At 37.2% G+C, this 24,310-nt stretch overlaps 1 protein-coding gene across 7 annotated transcripts in view; it reads right to left on the bottom strand.

The window, feature by feature from the left end:
• Positions 1 to 2,060: 2,060 nt before the first annotated feature.
• LOC135199457 (monocarboxylate transporter 10-like) overlaps positions 2,061 to 24,310 on the bottom strand; it is a 110,702-nt gene continuing 88,452 nt past the window's right edge. For 3 of the 7 annotated variants that reach the window (XM_064227526.1, XM_064227527.1, XM_064227528.1), the window contains exons 10-12: positions 12,353 to 12,379; positions 9,273 to 9,299; positions 2,061 to 8,341 (exon numbers count right to left, since the gene is read on the bottom strand). In XM_064227526.1, the coding sequence (XP_064083596.1) occupies positions 8,220 to 8,341; positions 9,273 to 9,299; positions 12,353 to 12,379 (176 nt within the window). In that variant the 3' untranslated portion in view covers positions 2,061 to 8,219. Of the gene's footprint in view, positions 8,342 to 9,272; positions 9,300 to 12,352; positions 12,380 to 24,310 lie in introns of those variants that run through there. The other 4 variants (XM_064227531.1, XM_064227530.1, XM_064227529.1 and 1 more) reach the window with 3 other exon arrangements.

Raw genomic sequence — 24,310 nt, 5'->3', positions numbered from 1 at the left:
ACGAGGGACCTGGATAAGCCAAGGGGATGCAGGCAGGGGTATCACCCCTCATCTGATACCCAGTGTTTGCCATTGAGAAATCAATCAGATAAATTTTTTTTTTTATTGTCAAATAACCTGAACTAATTCTCTACCTTATAAATCCTGCGGAACCCCGGAAGACTTTAGGATATTTTCAAAGGACTTGTGAGTGGGGGCGTGGTCACTCCATTGTTTTTATATCATCACAGATTAATCATCCACCGTTTTGTTGGTGAAATCGACGCACTCTTGAATTTACACTTCCTCCAACAGTCAAATGAAAAGGCTCCTTTGAGCAGCTGAAGTGACAACAAGCTTCCTACTTAGTCAAAATACTATTACTCCATGACGGTCGGATGACAATTCTCCTCGAGTAAATACATCTTATGAAAGAGAGATCAACGGATGACAATTCTCCTCGAGTAAATACATCTTATGAAAGAGAGATCACCTTTCGTTGCGAATAAATGCGCATTTTCAATTTGCTCTGGGTATGTTTAATAATAAAATTCAAATACTATTAGTTTTACTTTAAACAATATTCTTTTAATTCTATGTTTCATTCAATTCTATGACACTAAACTATTTCTAAAAATGTATACCCTAATGTTACACCGTTTCTTCTTCCTTACGTTTCTTGATGTAATCACCATTCATTTTACATGAATAATTATTCCAATCAATTGACGACCACGGGAACATTCTTACTGATATTTGATTACCCGTTAAAGTCGTGAATGAAAGTCACAGGGTCTGTAAACTGCTTTATGCTACATAAAACAGGCTTATAGGCCTAAACAATGGTATAGGCCTAGGCATAATGCCTGTTGTATAAACTCCATTCGTAAGATCTTGAACATTTTTTAGTTAGAAATTTCTTGGCTAAATACGAAACCAGGTTTTTTGAAAGTGAATGGTAATGGTTTATCTTGTATTTTGTACATGTCTGTTCATTATTTTCCCAACCCCCTGTGTAAGTTCAAGGGAGGAGGGACGCAAAGATAAAAAAAAATGCACTGTCATTTTAATTAGTAGGTGTGGCAGTCACAAAACATTAAAGTAGTCCAGTTTTCACGTTGTCAATATTTCTTACATATCGTAAACATTTGAGTCAGGTTTATTCAAAGCATTACGTTAATTTTGTTTAAGGCTGGCCCATCTTTTCCAATATCAAGGTAGCAGTCTAACCTAGTATGTTGCCAGTACATTTCACATTTGGACATCTTATATATATAAGGGTTTTGGGTTATAAAGTGCAACTCACTCCATTCTCTTTTAAAAAGGTTTGTGCCCAGTCAGTGGCCCAGTGGCAAAGGTGTCATCTGAACCCACCAATGTATGACTGACCTAAATACTAAGTTGCTTTTCCATCTTCAATGCAGTACTACATGGTTCTCTAAAGTTAGCATTTATGCATCTCACTGTGGCTCAAGGCCTGACCAGTCTTCCATCCCTATGCCACACTATATTGGAGGTTGCAGATGTCCTTTATCCCATGCTCACACTGAGATTGAGAGCACAGCATTTACAGGTGAAGACTGCTCATCAGTTTATCACGGCAAAGATTTGTATTTCTGGATCAAATGCTATATTTTTAAAGTAATGTGTATCCTTCCTTGGTATACAAACCATTTTTCTTTCTTATTGTGATCACATCTTAACTAGGTGACATAGTCATCAGTGTCTAAGGACAGCTTGACAGCCTATCTTAAGCTTCCACTCACCTGCCAACTTACAATTACCTAACATAATCAGGTTTCACGAACTGTTCCCAGGTCATGCTGAGGAATAGTAGTATTCTACATACAAAACTATGGTCATAGTGTATACCTAGGAAAAATACACATTAGCCTAGTGTAAAAATTGTATTTTTTTTTTTTTCCTTTTTAATCAGTCATTAAGTTTTTAGTTTTGTTAGCTGCAACGGTAGTTTATATGAACATAACCTTCAAGTCAGACCTGGATTGAGTCACCCTACAAAATCAGTTCTACAAAGCTCATAGTAATGAAAGTTTCTAGGGAACACAAACGTCATCAACGAAGTAAATAAATATTTATTATCAAGCAACAAACTTAATACACGAAATATAAAAAATAATCTCAAATGAAAGATGCACCAAAATAGGCATATCCAAGGGACATATGAAAAAGATACATTAAAAAATCTAATGTGAAAATAACAAAGTCAGCAGCATAAAGTGCTATAGTTATAAATCACCTGATTTACAACTACTACAGCATATTCCAAAAACATAGCTCTTTCTAAACATAGCTGCTTTATCAATCTTCAGTTTTTAATAACAGACAGAAACATAAGAAAATTTATGCTTTATTTTTCAGATTTCACAGCAACATATCGTTTGCAAATGGTCTTTTTACCGCTGTATTACATAATTCTGTTGAGTCTTTCTAATGGAAGATATGCTGAACTTTGCTTATTCAAAACTACTTTTACAAAGTACCTGAATTAAAAAGTTCAAACCACAAAAACATTTTGAATACAATATTTACAAAAGTATTTATAATAGGTGAGCACAAATTGGAAACTATTTTACAGTTTACAAGGTGAACAATTCTTGACTGTACACTAGAGTAGCTAGATTTAGAAAAAACTTTGTACAACAGACAGCTCATAATAAAGTCTTAATTTTCTTTTTTATAAAATGCTTTCTGGATGTAACGGTTAGATTCTGAATGTAGACAGTAATTTCCATGTGGCTGCAACAAGTTCCTTACTAAAACAGTTCTAGCAGATAAACTCCCAAGTAGCCTAGTCAAAGAAGGAGCAACTTCATATTGCTTCACCAAAGCATCTGTTCGAGCACCAATTCTTCTAAAGATGAAACACAGGCAGCTTTTTGCTCACAAAATTTTGACTGACACATAGATAACACAGGTCACTGTTTTGCCTGCATCACTATTGTATCAAATGCAAGTTTGTTTTCTTATGGGATTAAACTTTACCTCTGAGACATATGACGATCTTATTTTAGATCACTTGAGACATAAAATTCACATTTCTTCAACGTGCCATGCCTCCCTGGAGTTGCCAATTACCTAGATCATAAAGAGACCTCTTCATTGCAAGCACCAATTAAACTTACAAACATGTGAAGTCCAAGTTGATTAACAAGGCATATACGTATGTACTTGCCTATTGTTCAAATACAATCTAATGAACAAATCTTTTGAGTAAATAGCAATAAAAACATAATTATTTGTTAAAAAAGATGTGACGTATGTGTTGGCAATTTAATGTTTGGTAAGATAAAGATTTCAACATTAAATTACGGTATGGCACTATATACTGTATAATAGTACAAAGAAAATCTGTCCAAAAGAAAATACAACATTTATTATTTCCTTGTAATAATAAAGTACAGTGATATATATAACAGCAAAATTTTCATGAAAGTATATAGCTTCTGCATTTTATATCTGAAGAAATTATATGGAAAATGGTAGACTACTTTAGAAAAGCAAACCTCAAGAATCTAATGACTGATACAGAGAAAAATCTGGAAAGTGACAAAAACCACAGCCATAAAAAGGTTCTAGATTCTAAGATGAAAAGTGCTTTGTATATATTACTGCTTCGAAAGCTGCTCGCAGTGAGAGTGATTCTATTAAATAAAATACCAAACTACGGCACGAGACAGCAACGGCAGAATAAAATTTGACTGAAAGTTTCTGCAAGACATGGATACAACTTAGAATTCACAACAACACAATTTTAAAGATTCAACATGGAAAGTTCAATACTAAAGACACCCAGCTAAAATTATGAATATAAAATATAAACTGAGGGCTAGCAAAAAACAAAACACTGCTTGTACAGTATAGGAGAATTTGATCAAACTTGTACCTCATGAGGAAAAATCCTCCGCTGTGAGACAAATGTGTAAAAAATAATGAGCTGGGATGTTGCTATGTATATACATAGAATACTTCACAAAATATATAAATTTGTTTTAAAAGTTTAATATTTTCCTTCAATTACATAAGGAAACTGACATTTAGGGGCACAGACTGAAATCATCTTAGCAGTAAAATATACTGTAGTAACAAAAAGAAAAAAAAAGAAAAAAGGAAAATAGTGATCTTGAGCACTTGAATAATGTTAGCAATAAAATTTAAAAGCAAAAATATCTGGAACACCAACAAAATTGTAAAAATACATCTATACAAAAAAATTATCTATGCCATTAAAAAGAAGTCTAGACTGATCTTTTGAAGCCCATTTTTTTTTTACACTCTACAGTAGTTTCTTTCAAGCATTGTAACAGTTTTTTCTTCTTTTCTAACATCTACATTAGGGTTGCACAATCTGTTCAAAGGGTTTTGACACCTGTAATGTTAAAATGTGTTTCAGTATGATAAAATGTAACAAAACTGCTGTAAATTACACAATGAAAATAAAAATTCTTTTGACAACAGACAAGAATATGGAGCCAATTTTAGATTTGTTTCAAAGGCGATTTGTGCCTCATTCGAGCTACGACATACAAACCACTCCATATACTGGAATTTACAGTACACAACTAGCTTAGGCTCAACTTTGTGCATGAGGATTACCAATTAACAGCCAGCCACAACTGAGCAAATTCAGATATCCTGTCATTTCCATGTAAATTTATAATTTTTCATGATTTAATACTAATCCTATGGAAAACTAAACAGTTAACCAGCAAAGTGTTAAAACAAAATGGTAATATATACAATGTGAACAATTCCTTCCAATTCCAAACTTATTCGAGGTAAAATTGGTAAAATTGAGAATAATGCAGAACTGTTAGTGTCTTCTATGTGAAATCCAAGGAGTGCAAATGTTTGTGGGTTACCAATAGATACATTTGCACATTGTAAATAGAGATAAATTGGTAGATAAATTATCATACCTGTGCCATGAATCGCAGCAGACTTTACTACACAGATTTCTGTAAAGCTCTTAAAATTAAAAAACTTATGTAGATGTTCTACAAACAATGCCATATATGAAATAAATCTTCAAAAACACTGCAGAATACTGAAATGTCATCCATTAATCAGTATATATGAAATCTAAATTTTTTATTAAGTAAATAAACTGTCTTTTGCATGTTGAAATGGGCCATACTCAGCTACTGTGTGCCACACACAATTACTTCTCATTCATGACAGGTTAAATCAGTTTAATTATAACTTAGTTACATAGGTCAAATAATTGATGAATATTTTGGGTCATGAGCTTCAGGCATGTTAGAGTTCAACTTTTGTACTGAATACAAAAAACTGAAAGGTACAGAACCAAAACTATTTATTGTATAGCATGCATAAGCATAGGTATTAAATTTACTTATAAAAATTCTCGAGAAACAAAGTATTGGAAATGGAAGAAAAAGTTTACGTCGTGTCATTGATTTTCCAGTAGGTACGTAACTCACTGATGTCACAGCCAGTACAAATTCATTGACTTTGTAGAGTAGGGGATCAAAGTCATTCCATCTTGTCAATGGAGCTGTAATTCACTTTCAAAAAATTTCATGCACATATGAACAGTGTATTTGTTTATATTCATACAATATATTTGCTCATTTGTAAAGCTCATAAAGGAAGGGATAACATTAACCTACTGGCTAAGGTAATGTACACTCATGTAAAAAAACTCGCAAAAGCTACAACAGAAACAAAAGCACAAATATTCATCCAAGCAACATTTTAGGCTTCTAGGGCTAAGATTATCATCATAGGATTTCTTAAATATGCTAATTTTCTAAATGATTAGAAAGGATAATCACAGATATAAACTATACCTGACTGAGAATCTGAGCACGAGTGATATAACATAGCAATATAACATGTCCTCTGAAGAATGCACAATGCTTGGGGTCAAATTGGGCTCTGAATGTAACTGGGTGCATACATTCTTTCATTTTGTTTGACCAGCATACTATGAAGGTGCATTTTCTCACATTCATCGCCATTGCCATTGTTGAAACATTTCATCTAATATTTTTTTTGTCTTACTTGGTTTACGATTGGGGGCTTGTTTTGCCAACGCTTGTTGTTTGTGTTTAGAATACTTCTTTTTTTTCCAAGTAAGAGTGATCAGCGTACACAGACGTCCAGGTTGTGATAATGTGTGTTTACATCTCATGTTTATGCCCACCACTGACCCTCAATCTTTATGTTTGTCATGCAGCAGCCAGAAGTGTTTTCCAAGTCCTTCCCAGTGGGAGAGATACAGCTCAAAAAGGGAGAGGGTGAAGAAAGAAAGCATTGTCAGTATCTTCTCAGGAATATATACAAGCACTATTAACGTCTTATGTGGAATAGATACCAGCACTGTCTCCTCTCCTTTCTGAGCCTGCTCTGTCCCATACCCGTCCTGATACAGCATCTGCCCATATCCCTTCCACAGCAAAAGTTGTAAGCAAACCAGCTAAAGATCAAACTGCCCATTCTGTGTGTAGAAGTGAGGGGGGGGCCAGTCTTCTCCTTATTGCCTGATACCAGATATCTAATCAGGTCTACTTTAGCAAATCAAGGAGTGTTTAGTTTACCTCTGCCAAGACAAGCTCCTTTCAGCATCCACAAGCTACTGCTCTACCCCATCTCATGTCTCCATCTTAAGGGCAAAGATCTCAACAACAGTTATGGTGGACAGCGTAAGTATAAGTACATCTACACATTATCCTGGTTGAAGGTATGTTAACTGAAGGTATGCAGAGGCATGTGTGCATGATCACCTGCAACCCAGCATGAGACTGAAAAAGTATCTCCAAGCTTTAACAAAAGGTCCTGCTTGCATGAATGATATCCATTATTTGTATACCTACGAGAAATGCAAATTAGCTTGAAAATTTACCATTTTCACTACACAGCTCACTGTAAGTCTAGCACCCACCTAAGTTTTGTAAACCCAGAGAATCAGCTGAATTTTCAAAACAAACTTCATCCAGTTTCTTGTGAAAAACTACAAAAACAAAAACATCCAGAATCTGGAAGACACAAGGAAAGTCACAAAAGAAAATATGAAAAACTCACAGCCACATGAATCCAGAATGTTTGGCTTAAGAGGAGGCTGACAAATGTCTTTGTCACTGGTAGGGATCTGACAAAATATAAGTGTATTGAGAATAGTTCACCCAAGGTGTTCAAAAGTAGATTTGCATTGTGGATACAATCTTATCTGTTATGCCTTGTGAAATAATGATCAATTTACTCTTAATAAAACATGTAAAGGATATAAACAACCTTACAAAAACCAAATTAAAAGTATGTATAAATTACTTTTATACAGAGGGCTCATCCTAAAGCCACTATTAGGTTTCAATCTTTTTCATGTTCCACTGACTTATACAAGTACAGGCAGTCCCCGGTTTACAATAGGGTTTCCGTTACAGGGCTTCAGCGAAAACTGAAAACCTTGCTGGAAATTTTAAGAAAACCTCACTTTTAATCCTTTGGGTGTCTTGAAAACGACATAATCTGTATTTTTATAGTTTTTCATCAAAAACCTCCAAATTTTGACCATTTTGCCAATTTGGAGCCATATTTATTCCATCGGATGGGCTTCATAAACTCGGAACGGCGTAAGCCAACTTTGGCGCAACCCGGGGATTGCCTGTGTAGCCAATATTGAAGACCTGCATGTTATAAAACTAACGCAGTATAAAATAAACAAAACAGTTTATTAAAAAGTAAATAGTAAATATTTAACCTTTCAAACAAGAAATAATTCTACGATGTTTTCAGATTTCTCAGTCAAGATAATCTTTCATGGAATTCCTTGCAATGCTGGCAGCACAATGGGTCATTCTTTGTCAAAACGAAGGGGATACTGCAATACACCATTACTGTTTAATTTGGTATTTATGGGAAATATTTTGAGAATCAAAAGTTTTATTTTAAAAACTACACATTGCAGTACTAGTTTTCCTGATTCCTGAAGCTCCCTTTAAGCATTAAGGAAGTTTCTTAAAACGAGATCCTCTGATATACAGCATATACAGAGTAATAATGATCCCTTAATGTATCCCAAATGTTCAAAAGCGTTTGGGGGTGATAATACAGTTCAAACAAAGAACAACCCATCATTCTTAATGAATATACTTTTGGTACATTGTGGAAAGTTTAAGGCATAATAAATAGCTATGTATTTATATTAAAACTGTGATTGCAGTGAGAAAATATTTAGCCTAAATGCTTGTATGTAGCTATACACAACTCTCTCTCTGAAGTGTTGCTAATCTTCTAACATCAACTTTAACGGCGTCGTCTGAACCGCAGGATGACAAGGGACGGGGCTCTTTCACGTCACCATTGCTGATGCGGTAATCTGAAAATAAAATTTAAGTAATATAATGACACGCTCATGGCGGAAGACACTCGACAGTCATGAAAATGTAGTGCTAGACTGTCTGATGCAAAACCACAGATTCAGGTGCCAAAGAAATTCCATTATGATGCTCACAAAATTCCATTATAATTCTCACATGACATAATTTGAATACACAGTATATCAAAACATTGCTTCTCAAATAAAGCGCATTATTAGGATCAGGTATTTCAATTTAGTTGCACATTTGGATGATTTTATGCCTCACTCTGAGAACTAGTAAGGTATACTACTGAATTTTCTTCAAAGCACTAAAACTCCTATGCATATCATGTAATAATGGTAAAATATAACTGCTCTCATAAACATTGTAGCAGAAAATGTTTTTTTAAATTATCAGGTACTAAAAATTTCACTATCATGAAAATATTTTAAGATACTGCATTCTAGATCCAGTACCTGTATTATTTCAATATAAAGTACAACAACAAAAAAGTCTAGTGTAAATTACATTACTTGCTAAATTACAGATTTTAATCATGCTATTCAACCTGAGAATTTATCTTTGGATATTATGTACAAAAGGGTTATGCAGTAACTTCCCACAAGCACTCTAAGAGAAGTCACAACATTCCATATTCAAACAGTAATGATTGACTTCAAACTTGGCAGTAAAGCCCTAATGTCTTCTTCTTAAAGGTCAATAACTGTAAAGGCCAGTTAATAAAAGCTCAAATAAGCACTACCATGTGATGTACAAAAATAGGTAGCACACAAATAGTACACTATGTACAAGGTAACATTGTCGGGTTTAAAAACGTGAAGTACATTACTCCTAGGATATTAATGGGGCATGTCTGAAAGTCATTTCTAGGCACTGTCTAACATGAAAACATTGTCAACCACCTCGAATACACCGTACTTTGCTCACCTTTTGGCTGAGACGACATTTTAAATCCTTTTAAGCAAAAGAAAAAAGTTCATAATCATAAGACAAAAGCATATGAAACACTCAATAGCTCTAAACATAAAACAATAAGAATTGGAACATATTTTCCAAATTTTAAAAAACAGAAAAATCAGTCTCACTAAAATGTTTGCTTGTCTCTAAGTTTGGCAACTCATGTGCTTTTAATACTGAAACTAATGAAGTTTTTATTCAATGTCAAACTTATTTTACTTGTGCTCTACAAGGACTGAAGAACTGCCAATTCATTTCCAGCTGAACAATGATGAAGTGATTGCACTATGTAAGACTTCCAGCTAATGGGTGTTCCCTAACTCTGTTCATTATTTGGTTCAAATAACGAACAGGAGGATTTTTTGTTTTGTTTGTTTAGTGTTGCATAGTCATTACACACATTTTAGTTGTTGTTCTCTGCTTTTTTCTGCACTGAATTTGATACTTCTCTTGTATGAATATTCCTGCTTCCCAGTACAAGGGGAGTATGGTTTCTGTATTTGGATTTCTTTTACTGTTTTTAGAATTTTGACATGCATGAAAAGTTTTATCATTTGTGTTATAAGGTACTCCAACAGAAGCAGAATCTGAGGCACTGATAGGACTTCTCCTTTTCCCAGGTGCTGAAGGGAAGGCTTTGGCAAGTTCATGTCTACTTTTGATGTTGGTACAATTGCTACGTAGCAAGAGCACCTAAAAAAAAAAAAACAATTTATTGTGAGAGAGACTGGAGTAAGCAGGAAGAGGAGCGCGGAATAACTTTTTATCTGACTTCATGGTAAATGCAAGAATATTTCTAACCGAGATACTGGATACTTCACCTAATACAGTGTCATTAACTCCTTTTTCACCCAGGAAAGAAAATCCCCCTTGCATCAAAGCCAACCAAAATTACATTAGTATGGACACTGGTCTCTTGATTCCATTGACCCAGAAAAATCTTGGAAGTACAGACACTGCACAATGTGAAGGTCATGATACTACAAATAATTACAGCAGAAGCTTTTTTCATCATGGACAGGACTTTATGAAAGAGAGAGAGAGAGAGAGAGAGAGAGAGAGAGAGAGAGAGAGAGAGAGAGAGAGAGAGAGAGAGAGAGAGAGAGAAATTGAGAGAGGAGAGATCGAGAGGGAGCGAGAGAGAATGATAATGACAGTACAGTAATAAGCATGACGCATGGAAAACGCAAGCAATCCCCTCAGCATCTCTCTCCGTAGCTGGATGAGGGTTCCCCATATGGCAAGAGGTCTCATCTTGTGCCATCATCATTTCACATACATATAAAAATGAAAGCATTAAGTTCTTCTGGTCCTAATGGGCAATATGGAATACATATCCAAAATTGGTTCTTATTTATGTAACTCTGTATCATTTGTCATTGACTTTCCGGTAATTAGACTCATCAGCCAATTTCACAACGTAACAATTTGAAATTAATACACTGACAACAAATGACAATAAAAATAATGGTGTAAGATACAGGGAAATACAAACAAGGGGGTAAAATAACAAAATAAAAGTGAAAAAATTTCATAAATATTCACCATTTAGGAAAATGTAAGATTATTTTTACTAGCAAAAAAATCAAAATGATTACTCACTCAGCCATTAACAGAATGTAATTTTCCATGATCATAAAAGATCCAGCTGATCACTATCTAATGAGTACATATAACCCCTTAAAATTTTCAACATTTCTTAATATGGAAGCAAACAATATTTTGCCATATGCATCCCCACTCAACATAAATTTATCTATTTTAAATACTATATATTGCAGCATGATTCAAAAAGCAGCTAGCCACTTCTATTCGTGAATATATAATGGATAAACCACACAATTACATAATGCAAATGTGTATATGTATGGTACTGCTGTGTAAATATTCCATACGTATATACCTGTACAATATTGCACTTTATGTACTGCATATACTACATGCATATGTAACTGTTCATGAAACAAAAGTGCACCTGAATATTGTTTTATAGTATAAATCAGTGATGCTCATCACTTGACTTGCAAAAGAAAAGATAAAATACCAAAAATACTGTACTTTATTTTCCCAAAATAACTTTGCACGTATACAGCCATACATAATATAATTTTTTTTTCTACTAAATCAGCTCTTATTTTTATGACTGTGCTAGCATCTACACCTTTTACCATTTTATTATGCAAGAGCCAATAGGGCAGGTAACCAAATACCCTTGTTTAGCCCAAGCCTAAATAAAAAAATAAACAAGACAGGAAACAAAGTGGGATCTAAGACTGAGAGAAGCACTAAGCATACTTTGTGTCATTTGTGCTCCTTACTTTGCTGAACCATTCGAAAACTGGGGTGTGACAAGGAAAGCGCTGAGAAGCTTCCACACCGCATTTTACCTTTTTACCGAAGCACAGGGAGCTCCTTCCTCTAAAAGGGAGCAGGACAACAACCAAAAGTTTTCTCTACTAGGAGTTTGCATGGGTAGATGAAGCAGAAGCTAGAAAGTAAGTGTAAGTAAAACACTGTAAGGGAACTGGTCTCCTTAAATCAATAAGAACTGGTACAATAAATAAACACTAACAATACACATCAGAATACTAATAAACTAAAAATAAAGATTTGAGAAAAAAAAAAAGTGGAAGCCAGTATTTAAGTTACTTATGAACAGGTTCTGTGAACTGGACGCGAGATGCTTCTTGTCACGTTCAATGAACTCCACTGAATTTCAGCAGAGCACTTCTCTTGGGACATGGTTGAAACTGAACCTAACTACCTTGTGTTCAAGTGAGACTGCAGACTTTAAATGCTAAACAGGATGTTGGTCTTGGACAGAGGAGGAGTCATCTTGTACTAAAGTTTCCAACCCATATGATCAGATATTTTCACCCCAACAGCACTAAAGCTGTGTGTACAGTAATGATAACTAATAGCAAATAAAAGTTCTCTTCTAAACAACAATATCCATTCAGAAAATCAATCATAAACATTCATGTTAACAGATCCACAATACTTAAATGTATTTACATCTACAAATTCAACAAGCCATGTGAATAGCTTACCCCTCCGAGACTTCTTTGGTTTGCCAGCTGTGGGTTAAGGTAAAAAAAAAAAATCTGAGTATCCCATAACCAGAAAAACTAGGTCTTTGATGGTACGCATGTAGTACCTATATTCAAAATCAGTACAAGTACTGCACTAACAAATTACATCCTAATGGCAGGGAACCAGTCATTTTCAAGACTTCTGGTTAACAATAAATATTTTCTGATGCAAATAAGCTGCAGCCAACAAAACACTGAGACAAAGTGACAATGAAGAAAATTAAAAGCACAAAGATAAAGAAAGAATTGCATAGAGGAAGTGAGCCTTCCATAAATATTTCCTAAAATAACAATGAAGCTACATCACAAGAGTGAACAACAAAATGATGTAAATCAGGACATAATACATAATAACCTCCGCCGCATACCTCACCGAAAAAGAAAAAATGTATGCGTGTGTTTATTGTTCAACTCCCACAATAATATAGTATACGTACACTGGGAATCATCTCACAAGTATCAAGAAAAATATATTACTATGATAAAAGTTTTCAAAAAATAACTTGAGTTATTGAGAATCCATCAATTAAAATTTTATGCTATTTTGCTTGAGTTCAAGTTACTGCATGGAATGTATCATACAGGTCATTCAATTGCCAAACAGAGTGGAAAATCTAACCAAGAAAAAAGTCTAGCACAGCCTAAAATTGAGATATTAAATCTAACTAAAACTGACCAGGCAAGTGAGTCATTCTTGTATCCTTAAACAACGCTATAACTAGTGTAGTATATCTGAATAATTTCATATCAGAAAAATTATGACACCGTGAATCTGGTGATTTTGAAGAAAGCAAGAGGTCAAAAATTTCTATAGTGAAAATCTTGCGAGATGATAATCCAATAATCCTTCCCAAAACTCAAAAATGGCAAATATAGTTCTGACTCCTGGTACCTATTAGTGTGTAGTAGTTAGATAGTAAATATATCAAATATTTATGGGAAACTAAAGTGTTTTTCCCAGTGACAAAGAAAAAACAATAAATATGTGGGTTTCCTGGCATGGTTTATTTATATTTGATCACCAATTTTCTCTGAATGTTAAAAAAATATTAAAACCTGGCCTTATTTTTTCCATTTTTGTGAACTAAAAGTTTTAGATATACTGTAAAGATATCAATACTGATGAATAATCTTCCTGAAGAGAGTTATGCCCACTTTCTTATCTATACATCATGTTCAGTTAAACAGTTACAGTGATTCTACAACAGTCAAGATGGAGAACTCCTTATTCTCCTCAATAATATGAAAAGCCAATTCTTTTGTGTATCCATAATCCATTAATCTCTTATTCAAGTGACAGGTGTACTGTTACCTTGAGGTGGAACAGACCCACAAATGATGTATTGTATGATGAAGGGTGCTCAAGAATAAATCCAGGCAGTATATGTAAATATATGTAGCTGTTGCAATAAAAACTAAAGATGGATTTAAACAAATAAAATAATGAATATGATGATATCATCAGTGCTTTTGAGCAGATGTAAAGGTTTATTACCTTCAAAAGAAAATACAAAATCAAGCTGTGATGTTTCCAAAATAACAGGAGGACAAAATACTCCTAGACAATATGACAACTGGGTACATACCAGTTTTGAAAATGCAGTATATGCATTATTCTTGATAGATTATAAGAGCTCTATAAAAGAATACAGCTACAGTATTTAAAACCAACTATTTCATAAATACAAACCATCTTCAGATCTTGTCACTGATTTGTGGTGATAAAACCCATAAAACACTTGTAATAAGAAAGTTGAAGTGCTTATGGTGGTGTGTGTTAATAAGATAAGAGAATATCCTTCCTTAATTACTGAGATAAACTGACAGTAATCACTTCCTACTATACTTAAGTTGGTGGCTGAAATTACTTGTAGAATTACCACTCTTTTACCTTGCATGATTTGTTTGGGGTGAACCTACATCTAACCAAAATGAAATCACTTGACACTGCCAGTTTTAGAATCACTTGCTATCTTGGTATTACCATTCTTGTAGCATCCAGGTGAGCAATGAACAGCCACTCATCCGGAGTGTGAAGATTCTATTGCTGTTCAATTATTTTTCGACCCATCATTTAGTCTAATTCTAATGAGAGCTGTCTACTCTAACCGGATGACTTACTTTTCCTAACTCCAGGCATGACTTGTATAAATGTAGTTTTCATGGCTTGCAGCTTATGTTATGAATCAGTGCTATGAAATTATCCAAGTTAATAAGAAATGGTGAGCTACCTATTTATTCTCGACGTTATGGACTAATAGTACTACAGTACTTCGTCCAGCGTTACAGAGATGCTTTCATACTATGCACAACACTATTTTCTACTTGTGCTTTAGTTCTTTTAGTGCAATCAGTAAGCCAAAAGACACTTGTTCTAAATAGAGAGCACTAACTCACATGAAAGGGCAATTTCTCAAACATTAAACGGGTTGAGGAACTTATCTTTCCTCATTTCATACATGCTGGCAAGCTCCTACAGCTTTGGCTTCCTTTACAAATAAAAGGCACAGTCCTTCTCCCTTCAGTATTGGAGAACACGAAAACTAAACAATGACCTACCTTGGCATTTTTGGCAGTGGGAACTCACTACATGTGGCTCTCTCCTTTCTACACTTATATATGATTACTCAATTAATGACCCCTTTTCCTAGAGCCAACAGCTCAAAAGTTGGATATTATTGCTGGGATATTTTATTCTTTGTATCCTTAAATCTCACTGCACTACAGTAACAAGAGTGGAGTTTCAGACATCACCTGCCTTATAATAGACCCCCCGGTAACTCTCCCTGTGATTGGCTCTCTTTATCAGCTTTTCATTAGCATAGCACTCCAGAATCTACGGACCCTCAAACCTAACACCTCCAGGCCTGCCTTCCTAGAGGAAGGGGGTTGTGGTTCCTCTCAAATTACACCCAGCAGAGTTGGTCCAAGTTCTACGGCTGGTGGCATAGGAAAGAAGCTAAAGCAGTCCCCGGTTTACAGCAGGGGTTCCGTTCCCAACGATGTGCCGAAGCCAAAATCGCTGCAAACCAGGAATAAATAGCGCTCATGGCGCCATAAAACCAAGTTACAGTGCCATAAACTGGGTAACTGCACCATAAACCAGGTAATGGCACCATTAAACCACTTACAGTGCCAAAAAAATCGGGTTAACGGCGCCATGATACAAGCGCCGTACAGCAAGATAGCCGTAACCTGGGGACTGCCTTTCCTACTCTTCTTTTAACATGATTTCTTCACTCCATTTCAATGACAGACAAAACCTAAGTCAGGTGTCCCCCATTGTGGATGTTATTACAAAACTTATTTCCTTGGTCTTCCCTGAGGGACTTGAGCACTAACGCCTCTTCAATAGCTTCGAGAGGGAAAGGGGGCCACATCACATCTGAAATACCTTTAGCCTTTTCGTTCTCAAATGTATCGCAAAGTTGCCCGCTTTATCATCTAAATACATTTGTAACCTGTGGTAATAAGAAACTCCCTTAGCTTCGCTTGACTCTTCTGTAACCTGTGGTAATCAGTAACTCCCTTGGCTTCGCTTGACTCTCCTGGGATCCTTTGCCACCCTCTCATTTCTGACTCAATGGAGGTTAACAAAAAAGGAGATACACCTGTCTCTTATAAGAGAAAAGAATTATATTTTGAAGCTACCATGGATCCAAGTCTTCTGCTGCCTTGCTCATCTGTCACTTTCTGTCTAGTCTCTAAAAATTTACAAATCATCTGGCTGAAAGTTTACAAAGTTCTGTTTTTCTGCTTTGACCAAGTTCATCAATCAAGTCTACCGTGTAGTAACTTAAAGATGCTAAAAAGACTACTGTTTCCATCCTCCTCATAAAATATTGGACCCTCCTTAGTAAGACAAAAATCCACCATAACTTTGGTAATCCCTTCCAGGTTAGACCATACTTAGCTAGCAATTCCAAACTCATGAACAATACATCCTTGAGTATGTTGACTATAAGACTCATTCAAGCAGAGCAATTCTTTAGCTGCTGGTGCCATTTGAACCAGAGAGGTGTTCCCTACTCCAATCTCTTTCCTTTCCATGCAGATAATTTTCATTTTGCCCAAAGATATGATTCTTTTATTTGTTTCATAAGTAAAACCTAATCCCTTTCAATAAGGTCACCCCATTTCTCTATCACACTGGGTTCAGGTACTGTCAATCAATTCAAAATAGAAGATTGTAATGTCAACCCTACTTATTCGAGGTTCAGCACTCGCAGCTTCAGCTGTTCTCGGATTTTTCTGTGATTTCCAAATTATTCAGGGAAAATTCACCTATTGGCAGATTTTTCCATAGAGCATTTACTGTATTTTCACATTTTCATATATAAATGTTTTAGCATGATAGTTTCAGGTGTATATTTAGAGTTTGAACTCTCAAAATAGACAATTACAATAAGGGTTTTAGAGGGGATTTCGGTATTCACCAGTGGGTGGGTGTGGTACACATCCTCCGTGAATGCCAGGGAACAATTGTACTAACTAATCAGAACAAGTGATCAGGGTCTCCCTATCCTGAGGAGCATCTCTCACCCTCAGCAAGAACAAGGTGATCTTAAAGAATGATACATTGGTACCGAAATGATAACAGGTCCAGTCAAGTAACGGTTTGTAACTATGGAATATAAAATGTTTTAGAAGGTCTGAAGTAACATACAGCCCTTGTCTAAGAAGAGCCACCTATTAGTTTATAATTAGGTGGAGCAGCCAGTTCACTCTGTTTATTACCAGGACAAATACTTCGATGGGGGAGGGGGGTTATAATGTGGAAATTTTTTTTATAAATATACAGATAAATTTCTTATATAAATTTAGCTGTTTTTGGAAGGAATGAGATTTTACTTTAAAAAGAATTGGCAAGACAAAGTGAAGTTAAGAGTATGGTGAAAAAAGACAGCTAAAACTACTTTTAAAGAATGGAATATTTACATCTGTGCTACAATTATCAAGGGTAATACTCATACCTCAACTTAAGACTGAGAGTTGAAAGAAATGAGCAAGCAAATGAATCAAGCTGTTCATGAAACTAACTACAATATTATAAATTTTCTTGAATATCTACTATCACCTGTAATAAAAAGTCAACAAATAAACTAGAATAAAAAAAATACTCTCATCACAGTCAATAAGAACATCATAACAGGTTACCATTAGGAAAGTAATATAAAAAGAGGAAGCTATGTACTGCATCATGCTTCAGATGATCTCTCAGTGTCATAATTTTACCACGTGAGCTCAAGTAAAATGCTCAGTGGTGACTACTACTCTATCCTAAGTTGCATTAGCAGATAACCTATGGGGGGATGGTGGGAAAACATACATGAAAGTGTAAGAGTACAGCGCATTCTCCAATGGAGGAGCAAAGAAGTGAAAGTGTTATCAGGATTGGATCAGTTCATGCTGGAGAATGTCTCCACACTGAAATCTTGCAGATACTTTCAACTGTTGGTGGCTGAAAGTATGACCCAAAATCTCTATATTACAAAAAAAAATAATCAACACAAGGCAACTGCAGATATTAGTCTGTTTTCTGGAGATAACAGTAAACATCCACAGCTGATATCACTGAAGGTAATCATGCGTGGCTGTTTAGCACCCACCATGTGTTACAGTGATAATGGTGCAGATATTCATTGGGAGCTCACAAACAGCAGACAATAAAATTGTTGCTTAGTGTTTCTTGAAGGTACCTAAGCTATAATTCACATTACAGTTCTCCATTATCAATGAGAAAAAGGCAGATCCTGAAATGGCTGCACGTATCAAACTTGTCTAAGAAAAATTAATGCCGTATCGCAAGTAATAATGATAACTGCTACTAACATACCAAGCCTTTTGGAACTTGTCTAAAGCTACCAGTCCTTACACTCTAGGCAATTAGAATTTCTTCTGCTAATCCTGTGCCACAGGAGCTCAAACTATAGTCAAAGGACTGTGGCAAAAAGACAATCATCATTATACAAAGGCAGATCAAATAATCTAACACAAGACACTTTTAAAGACTGCTTACCGTTACGTTACATGTTATTTGAAGGAAAGGAAAACCATGTTAACATCTGAAAATTGTACCTTGAAGAAATAAATATTAAGCATCGTCTCACTTCAATCTTTAACAGGTGAAGGCAATAGCTGCACCACAACAGAATTAATTCAACTACAATTAACCACCCAATCCCAATAAGAATTAAAGTCTACTCTACAAATACGGAGCCCTGAAAGATAGAATGGTCATGCAATACACGAGGCAAATTTTGACTTGAGCAATAAGTAGGAAAGATTACGAAAAAGTATTCATTTAAAGCCAATTTTCATTATTATGTACAAATTCAATTATTTTTATTAATTATTCATAGCTTAAAACCTTTGTTACAATGTCAAAGAACAGTACGTACAGTACTTCTTTTCACATCACATACTTCATATAATTCCATTTCTGAGACAAGAGACCCAATGATTTTAGCACAAGATTTGCTGGACACTTTTTCTAAGGACAGTGATGTAAACTGACTGACATGTTATTCCAAAGCTATCCCTGTTTACCAAGGGTATGATCTAGGTTTCTGTACAAAGTATATCACCGCGCTCAAGCATAGCATACAATTTATAATCAATATAATATGCAACAGTGTTTTCCCAATGTACAAAGCACACTCATACTTGAGGGAGTCCTCTGGAAGCACATGAATGCATGCAAGCGCACACATACATGGTATTGAAACAATGCGCTCAACAATGAGGGCCTTGTTGTCACACTAACCACATTTAAAATGACCGAAAGCCATATTCTTACAACATAATACTAAAACCCTTTATTTGAACTGCCCATTCTTGCTGACAAAAATAAATATGCAAGGCACCATAACTTAATGTAAAGCTTTTAAGGTGAGTGACATTAAAATAACACAATATACACCAACGTCAATATGGAATAGACATCCCTCATTAATTCCTGCATCCAATTTCAAGTGTCCAGCAATATACTCTTACTAGATGGCAGCACTTACAAAAAATAACAAAAAAGTACTAATATACTAACAGCTGATACTTAATGAAATTAAGGTTTGTGAATCGGTGAAAAACAGAGCGAATAAACACAGCAACTTTGTGTACCTATTACTTCTGTGGAAGGAAGCTACTGTAGTAAATACCATAGAATAACATTCTCTCTGCTGTGCTGATGAATGAAAATGGAATAGTACTCTATTCACACTGGTAAACTTATCACTGTTTTTGATGTTTCCATGAAACACTAGTACCTCATAATAATGAACTTTTGTAACTTTGGGAAACTAGATGGAACTGATCCTTAAAAAGTTCAGTTACAATAGGGTAGGTCTTCAAGTACCGCATGATATACGTACATAACGATATTGCAAAGTATTACCATGTACATAGTAAAATCTTAAACCTCACACTGTATTGTACTTAAATATTCTGAATTGCAACTATATATTCTGTGAAACTTTCCTTCAACACAGCATTAGAGAGGGCAATTTCCCAATTTGGTTTGGCAGGGATTCAAGAACACAAAAATGATATTGTTAGTATACAATAAAGTTTTGTACATACTTACCTGGCAGATATATACTTAGCTATAGACTCCGTCGTCCCCGACAGAAATTCGAATTTCGCGGCACACGCTGCAGGTAGGTCAGGTGATCTACCGCCCCTGCCGCTGGGTGGCAGGAATAGGAACGATTACCGTTCTAGAACCAGATTTTCTCTTCCACCTGTCTCCTGAGGGGAGGTTGGGTGGGCCATCAATCGTATATATCTGCCAGGTAAGTATGAACAAAACTTTATTGTATCTTAACAATATCATTTTTGTACATGGAACTTACCCAGCAGATATATACTTAGCTGATTGACACCCTTGGTGGTGGGAAAGAGACAACTATTTACTGAATAGACAGGTAAACAACATACGTTGTAGGTAACTAAATAAATAAAACCTTGGTTCCTACTTGATCAGCGGAAGCCTCCATGGCTAATGCCTAGGAATCTGCTTCGCCTCAAGAGCCTCAGCGAGGATGTGACCTATGGCTAAGAGTTCTTGTGGGTCTGTCGATGGGGTCTTATCCATTTACTCGACAGAGCCTCTTACATGACAATATGCCTATGCCTAGTGGCATAATTAAGGAGCACAACACCGATCCCGATCACCTGATCCTAACACGAGGGTTAGTGCTTAAGTTGAAAAGAGTTATCTACAAACTCCTTTCAAACAACCCAAAGAAAAAACACGACGTTAAATAAAATTTAACTCACTAGTTTTAAGGATCAGTATCTGCTCCCTATCCCAGCAATGTATCCGCAGACACGTATCAACCAAGAGAGAAGGATCCCTCGAAGGTTATCTTGACATCCTTCGGATAATGGGAAGTCAACACAGAGTTGCATCTCCCGTATGTGACAGCTAATATGTCCTTATGACATATTGTTAGGGAAAGAACAAGAATTCGGAAAAGCTCGCACTTCATGCGCTTTTAATTCTCAGCTGTTTGAAGGAATCATCAATGCACTTATCAAGTGCTTAGGAGATCACAATGTCTCAAAGAAAGGCCAGGGCGTTCTTTGATATAGATCTCTTCTGGGTGAAGCCTGGAGCCTGGCTAGCGCTTGGCAGGCGCCTAGCGCCTGTCTAGCGCCTCGCGCCTGGCTGGAGCCTTGCGCCTGAATGGCGCCTAGAGCCTGGCTGGAGCCTCGCGCCTAGATGGCGCCTTGCGCCTGGCTGGCGCCTCGCGCCTGGCTGGTGCCTGATTGGCTCCTTCCTGGCTAGCGCCTCGCGCCTGGCTGGAGCCTTGCGTCTGGCTGGTGCCTTGCGCCTGGAAGGCACCTGGAGCCTGGCAGAAGACTTCATGATTACTGTCTATGAGTCTGCATGCCTCAAGAGTTTCAGCGAGGTAGGGACCTATGACTGACAAACCCTTCTGGATCATGTCAATGGGGGCTAGCCCGCTTACACGACAGAGCCTTCTCGGATCGTGCCAATGGGGGCTGACCCACTTACATGGCAGAGCCTTACCTGTATCATATCAATGGGGACTAGCCCTCTTACATGACAGAGCTTTAGGTTTCTCTTTACTGGAAGGAGCCTTGCATCTGGATGGATCCTCAATCCTGACTGGAGCCTAGCCTTGAAGGAGCCTGGCACCTGGATGGCGCCTGGCTGGCTTCTAGAGCCTGGCTGGCTCCTAGAGCCTGGTGGCTCCTAGAGCCTGGCTGGTCCTAGAGCCTGCCTGGCTCCTAGAGCCTGGCTGGCTCCTAGAGCCTGGCTGGCTCCTAGAGCCTGGCTGGCTCCTAGAGCCTGGCTGGCTCCTAGAGCCTGGTTGGCTCCTAGAGCCTGGCTGGCTCCTAGAGCCTGGCTGGCTCTAGAGCCTGGCTGGCTCCTAGAGCCTGGCTGGCTCCTAGAGCCTGGTTGGCTCCTAGAGCCTGGCTGGCTCCTAGAGCTGGCTGGCTCCTAGAGCCTGGCTGGCGCCTCGCGCCTGGCTTGGCTCCTCCACACTTGCTGGAGCTTCGAGCTTGGAAGAGTCTCTAGGCTGTCTGACGATGTCCACATCGGACACTCTTATATCTGTCCGATTTGTTCGCCTCTGGCGCATTTGCGCCAGGTTGGAGGCCCGCTCCTTCTCAGTATCCGACCATGACAGAGTTCCTTGGAACTGTCCGCCTCTGGCGTTTTTCGCCTGTATTGGCATTTGGCGCTTGGCTGGCGCTACATTGTCCGAGAGCCTGAACAACCACATAGTTTATCAGGAGACTGGAGAAGGGTGGAAGAAATTCTTCCCCTTTGAGCTTTTGGCCCCTGGCAAGGGGAGGTGATTTTAGTCAGCTACACCCAGTAGACGACAGGATATCTAACAACACGAGAGAGAAGAGTCTTCCTCCGAGGAGGATCCTTCGTGAACACTTCTTTTGCTAACGAGATCTCTTCTTACATGTTGATGAGGTTCCTCGTTGCAGAATCTTCCCTATCCTTGCCCGAAGGAAGGGAAGGAGTCTGGAAGTCGAAGGAGAGACTGAGCTGAAATTGGGCGGAACCCTGATTTCTAGCTCTTATTGTATCCTTCTGAATACCTTCTGGGAAGCATTTTGAGCCCTCATCGCACCCCGAAGACTCTGTAGGCAAACGTTTAAACCATCTCTTCTTCTGTAGATGAAAATGTAAGTACCCTGCCTGGGCAACTAAACTTCTCCCTGAAAGCGTTGCGTCAGGAATAGAGGGATTTATTTCTTTTGCCAGACATACTATGCTGGCAAGAACCCATTGCCGAGTCTCCATTGAATCTGATGCGAGATTCCAATGCACAAAAAATTCACTTGTCTTCTTGGTCGTTTAGGGTTAAGAGAAACAAAGAATTCCTTCATAAACTTCCTCAAAGAAGTTAGATGAGGAGCAGTTCCATTTTGTCGGAACACGGAATCTGTGGCCACAAAAAAAATCCCATTCGAAGTACATGATATCCTACTCTTGTCGTATTGCGGTATCGTATAAGATCCCGAAGATCTTAATCCTCTGTTATCTCTAATTCCCTTTGTAGAGACAGAGTATGGCCTTTTACTGCGTTCTTTGATAGCAGATATACATAGGTGATTCTTCCCTCTGAAAGTGAAGAAAAAACCTCGCTATGTGGTTCACAGAGGTATCGGAAGAGGACAGTTTCCTCATTCCATCTAGCACGATCTGCAGCAATTCTATGTCTTAGCCATGACTATTGTCATTTACCTTGAAAAAACCTCTCATTCATGTCCACTTCTGGTCAGTCTGCACGCGGACAGACTCAGAGTGGAGAGGTTTTATAGGTCTATTTATAATAGATTCTGATAGAATATCCAGATACTCTTGGAAAAGCCTTACGAAACATGCTGTGAGAAGAACGTGACTTCTGTGAATCCAACCTCTCTAAGGCCAAAATGAGGCATACATCCTCTCTTCCTTTGACGCCCAATTATCTTAATATCTGTTAAGAATTTATAACTAGGGGAAAAAAAAAAAAAAAAAAAAAGGCTAAAGTTTATTCCCCTTCTTTAAATTTAAAGATGTCTTATATTGCTACCTCTCTTGGTTCGAGGAAAAAGAAGCAGTCTAAAGGAAGCCTGTTCGTCTTCTACCTTACAAAGAGATCTATGAAGAAGACTTTCCGCAGGTTTCTCACAACTCTTTTCAATAAATGTTAGACATATGTTAACAGTTATTATCTTCGATCGAGAAGGTTCTCACGGACATGCAAAATCTTGCATCGAACCTCTTAAGGATCGTTACGTTCCGTGTCTGTTCCCAAATAGGTTCTCTTTTGTTAACGCGAACCGGGGCGAAAAAAGAGATTCTCGATGCTCTTTGCGATATGAGAGAGTCGTGGAATTGGCCTAAGTGATTAAAATAAATCATTTCATCATTCCTTGTAAGCGACCCTTTTCGATTAAATGGGTAACGAAATCAGGAACGAATCTTGCCGTTACCGAGCCTGCTGTCCGAGAGGCTACTGGACTCTTAGGTTAATAACTCGCTAAACAAAAGAGAAAATATCTTGGATGGTGCTTCTGGCACAATTTGCGCCAGGCTGGCGCTTCCTTCTAGTTCTTTTTAGGTTATGTGCCATAACATCTATGCCTTTATGGTTCACATGTTAATTCCGTTCTTAGTGGGAAAAAACTTTTATATACGTAGTATAGTCCATTCAGGGACAACTTCTGCCTAAGAGAATGTTTCCCATCCGACTCACCCAACTTCTCTTGAGCAATATCCGAATTTAAAAAGGTTGTGTGCGTTTCTCGAAAGGATGAGAGAATTATATATATCGCGCGCTGCCGTATTAGAATCCTTTATAATACTGTCACATTGTGGTAAACAGCATTAATCTAGGAAACCTTTGTAAGGATACTAGGAATTCTGTAGTTAACCTCGGT

This window comes from Macrobrachium nipponense, chromosome 25 (genome assembly GCF_015104395.2).
Source record: "Macrobrachium nipponense isolate FS-2020 chromosome 25, ASM1510439v2, whole genome shotgun sequence".
In the NCBI taxonomy this organism is placed as follows: Eukaryota; Metazoa; Arthropoda; class Malacostraca; order Decapoda; family Palaemonidae; genus Macrobrachium; species Macrobrachium nipponense.
This window is presented reverse-complemented; position numbering and strand designations above follow the sequence as displayed.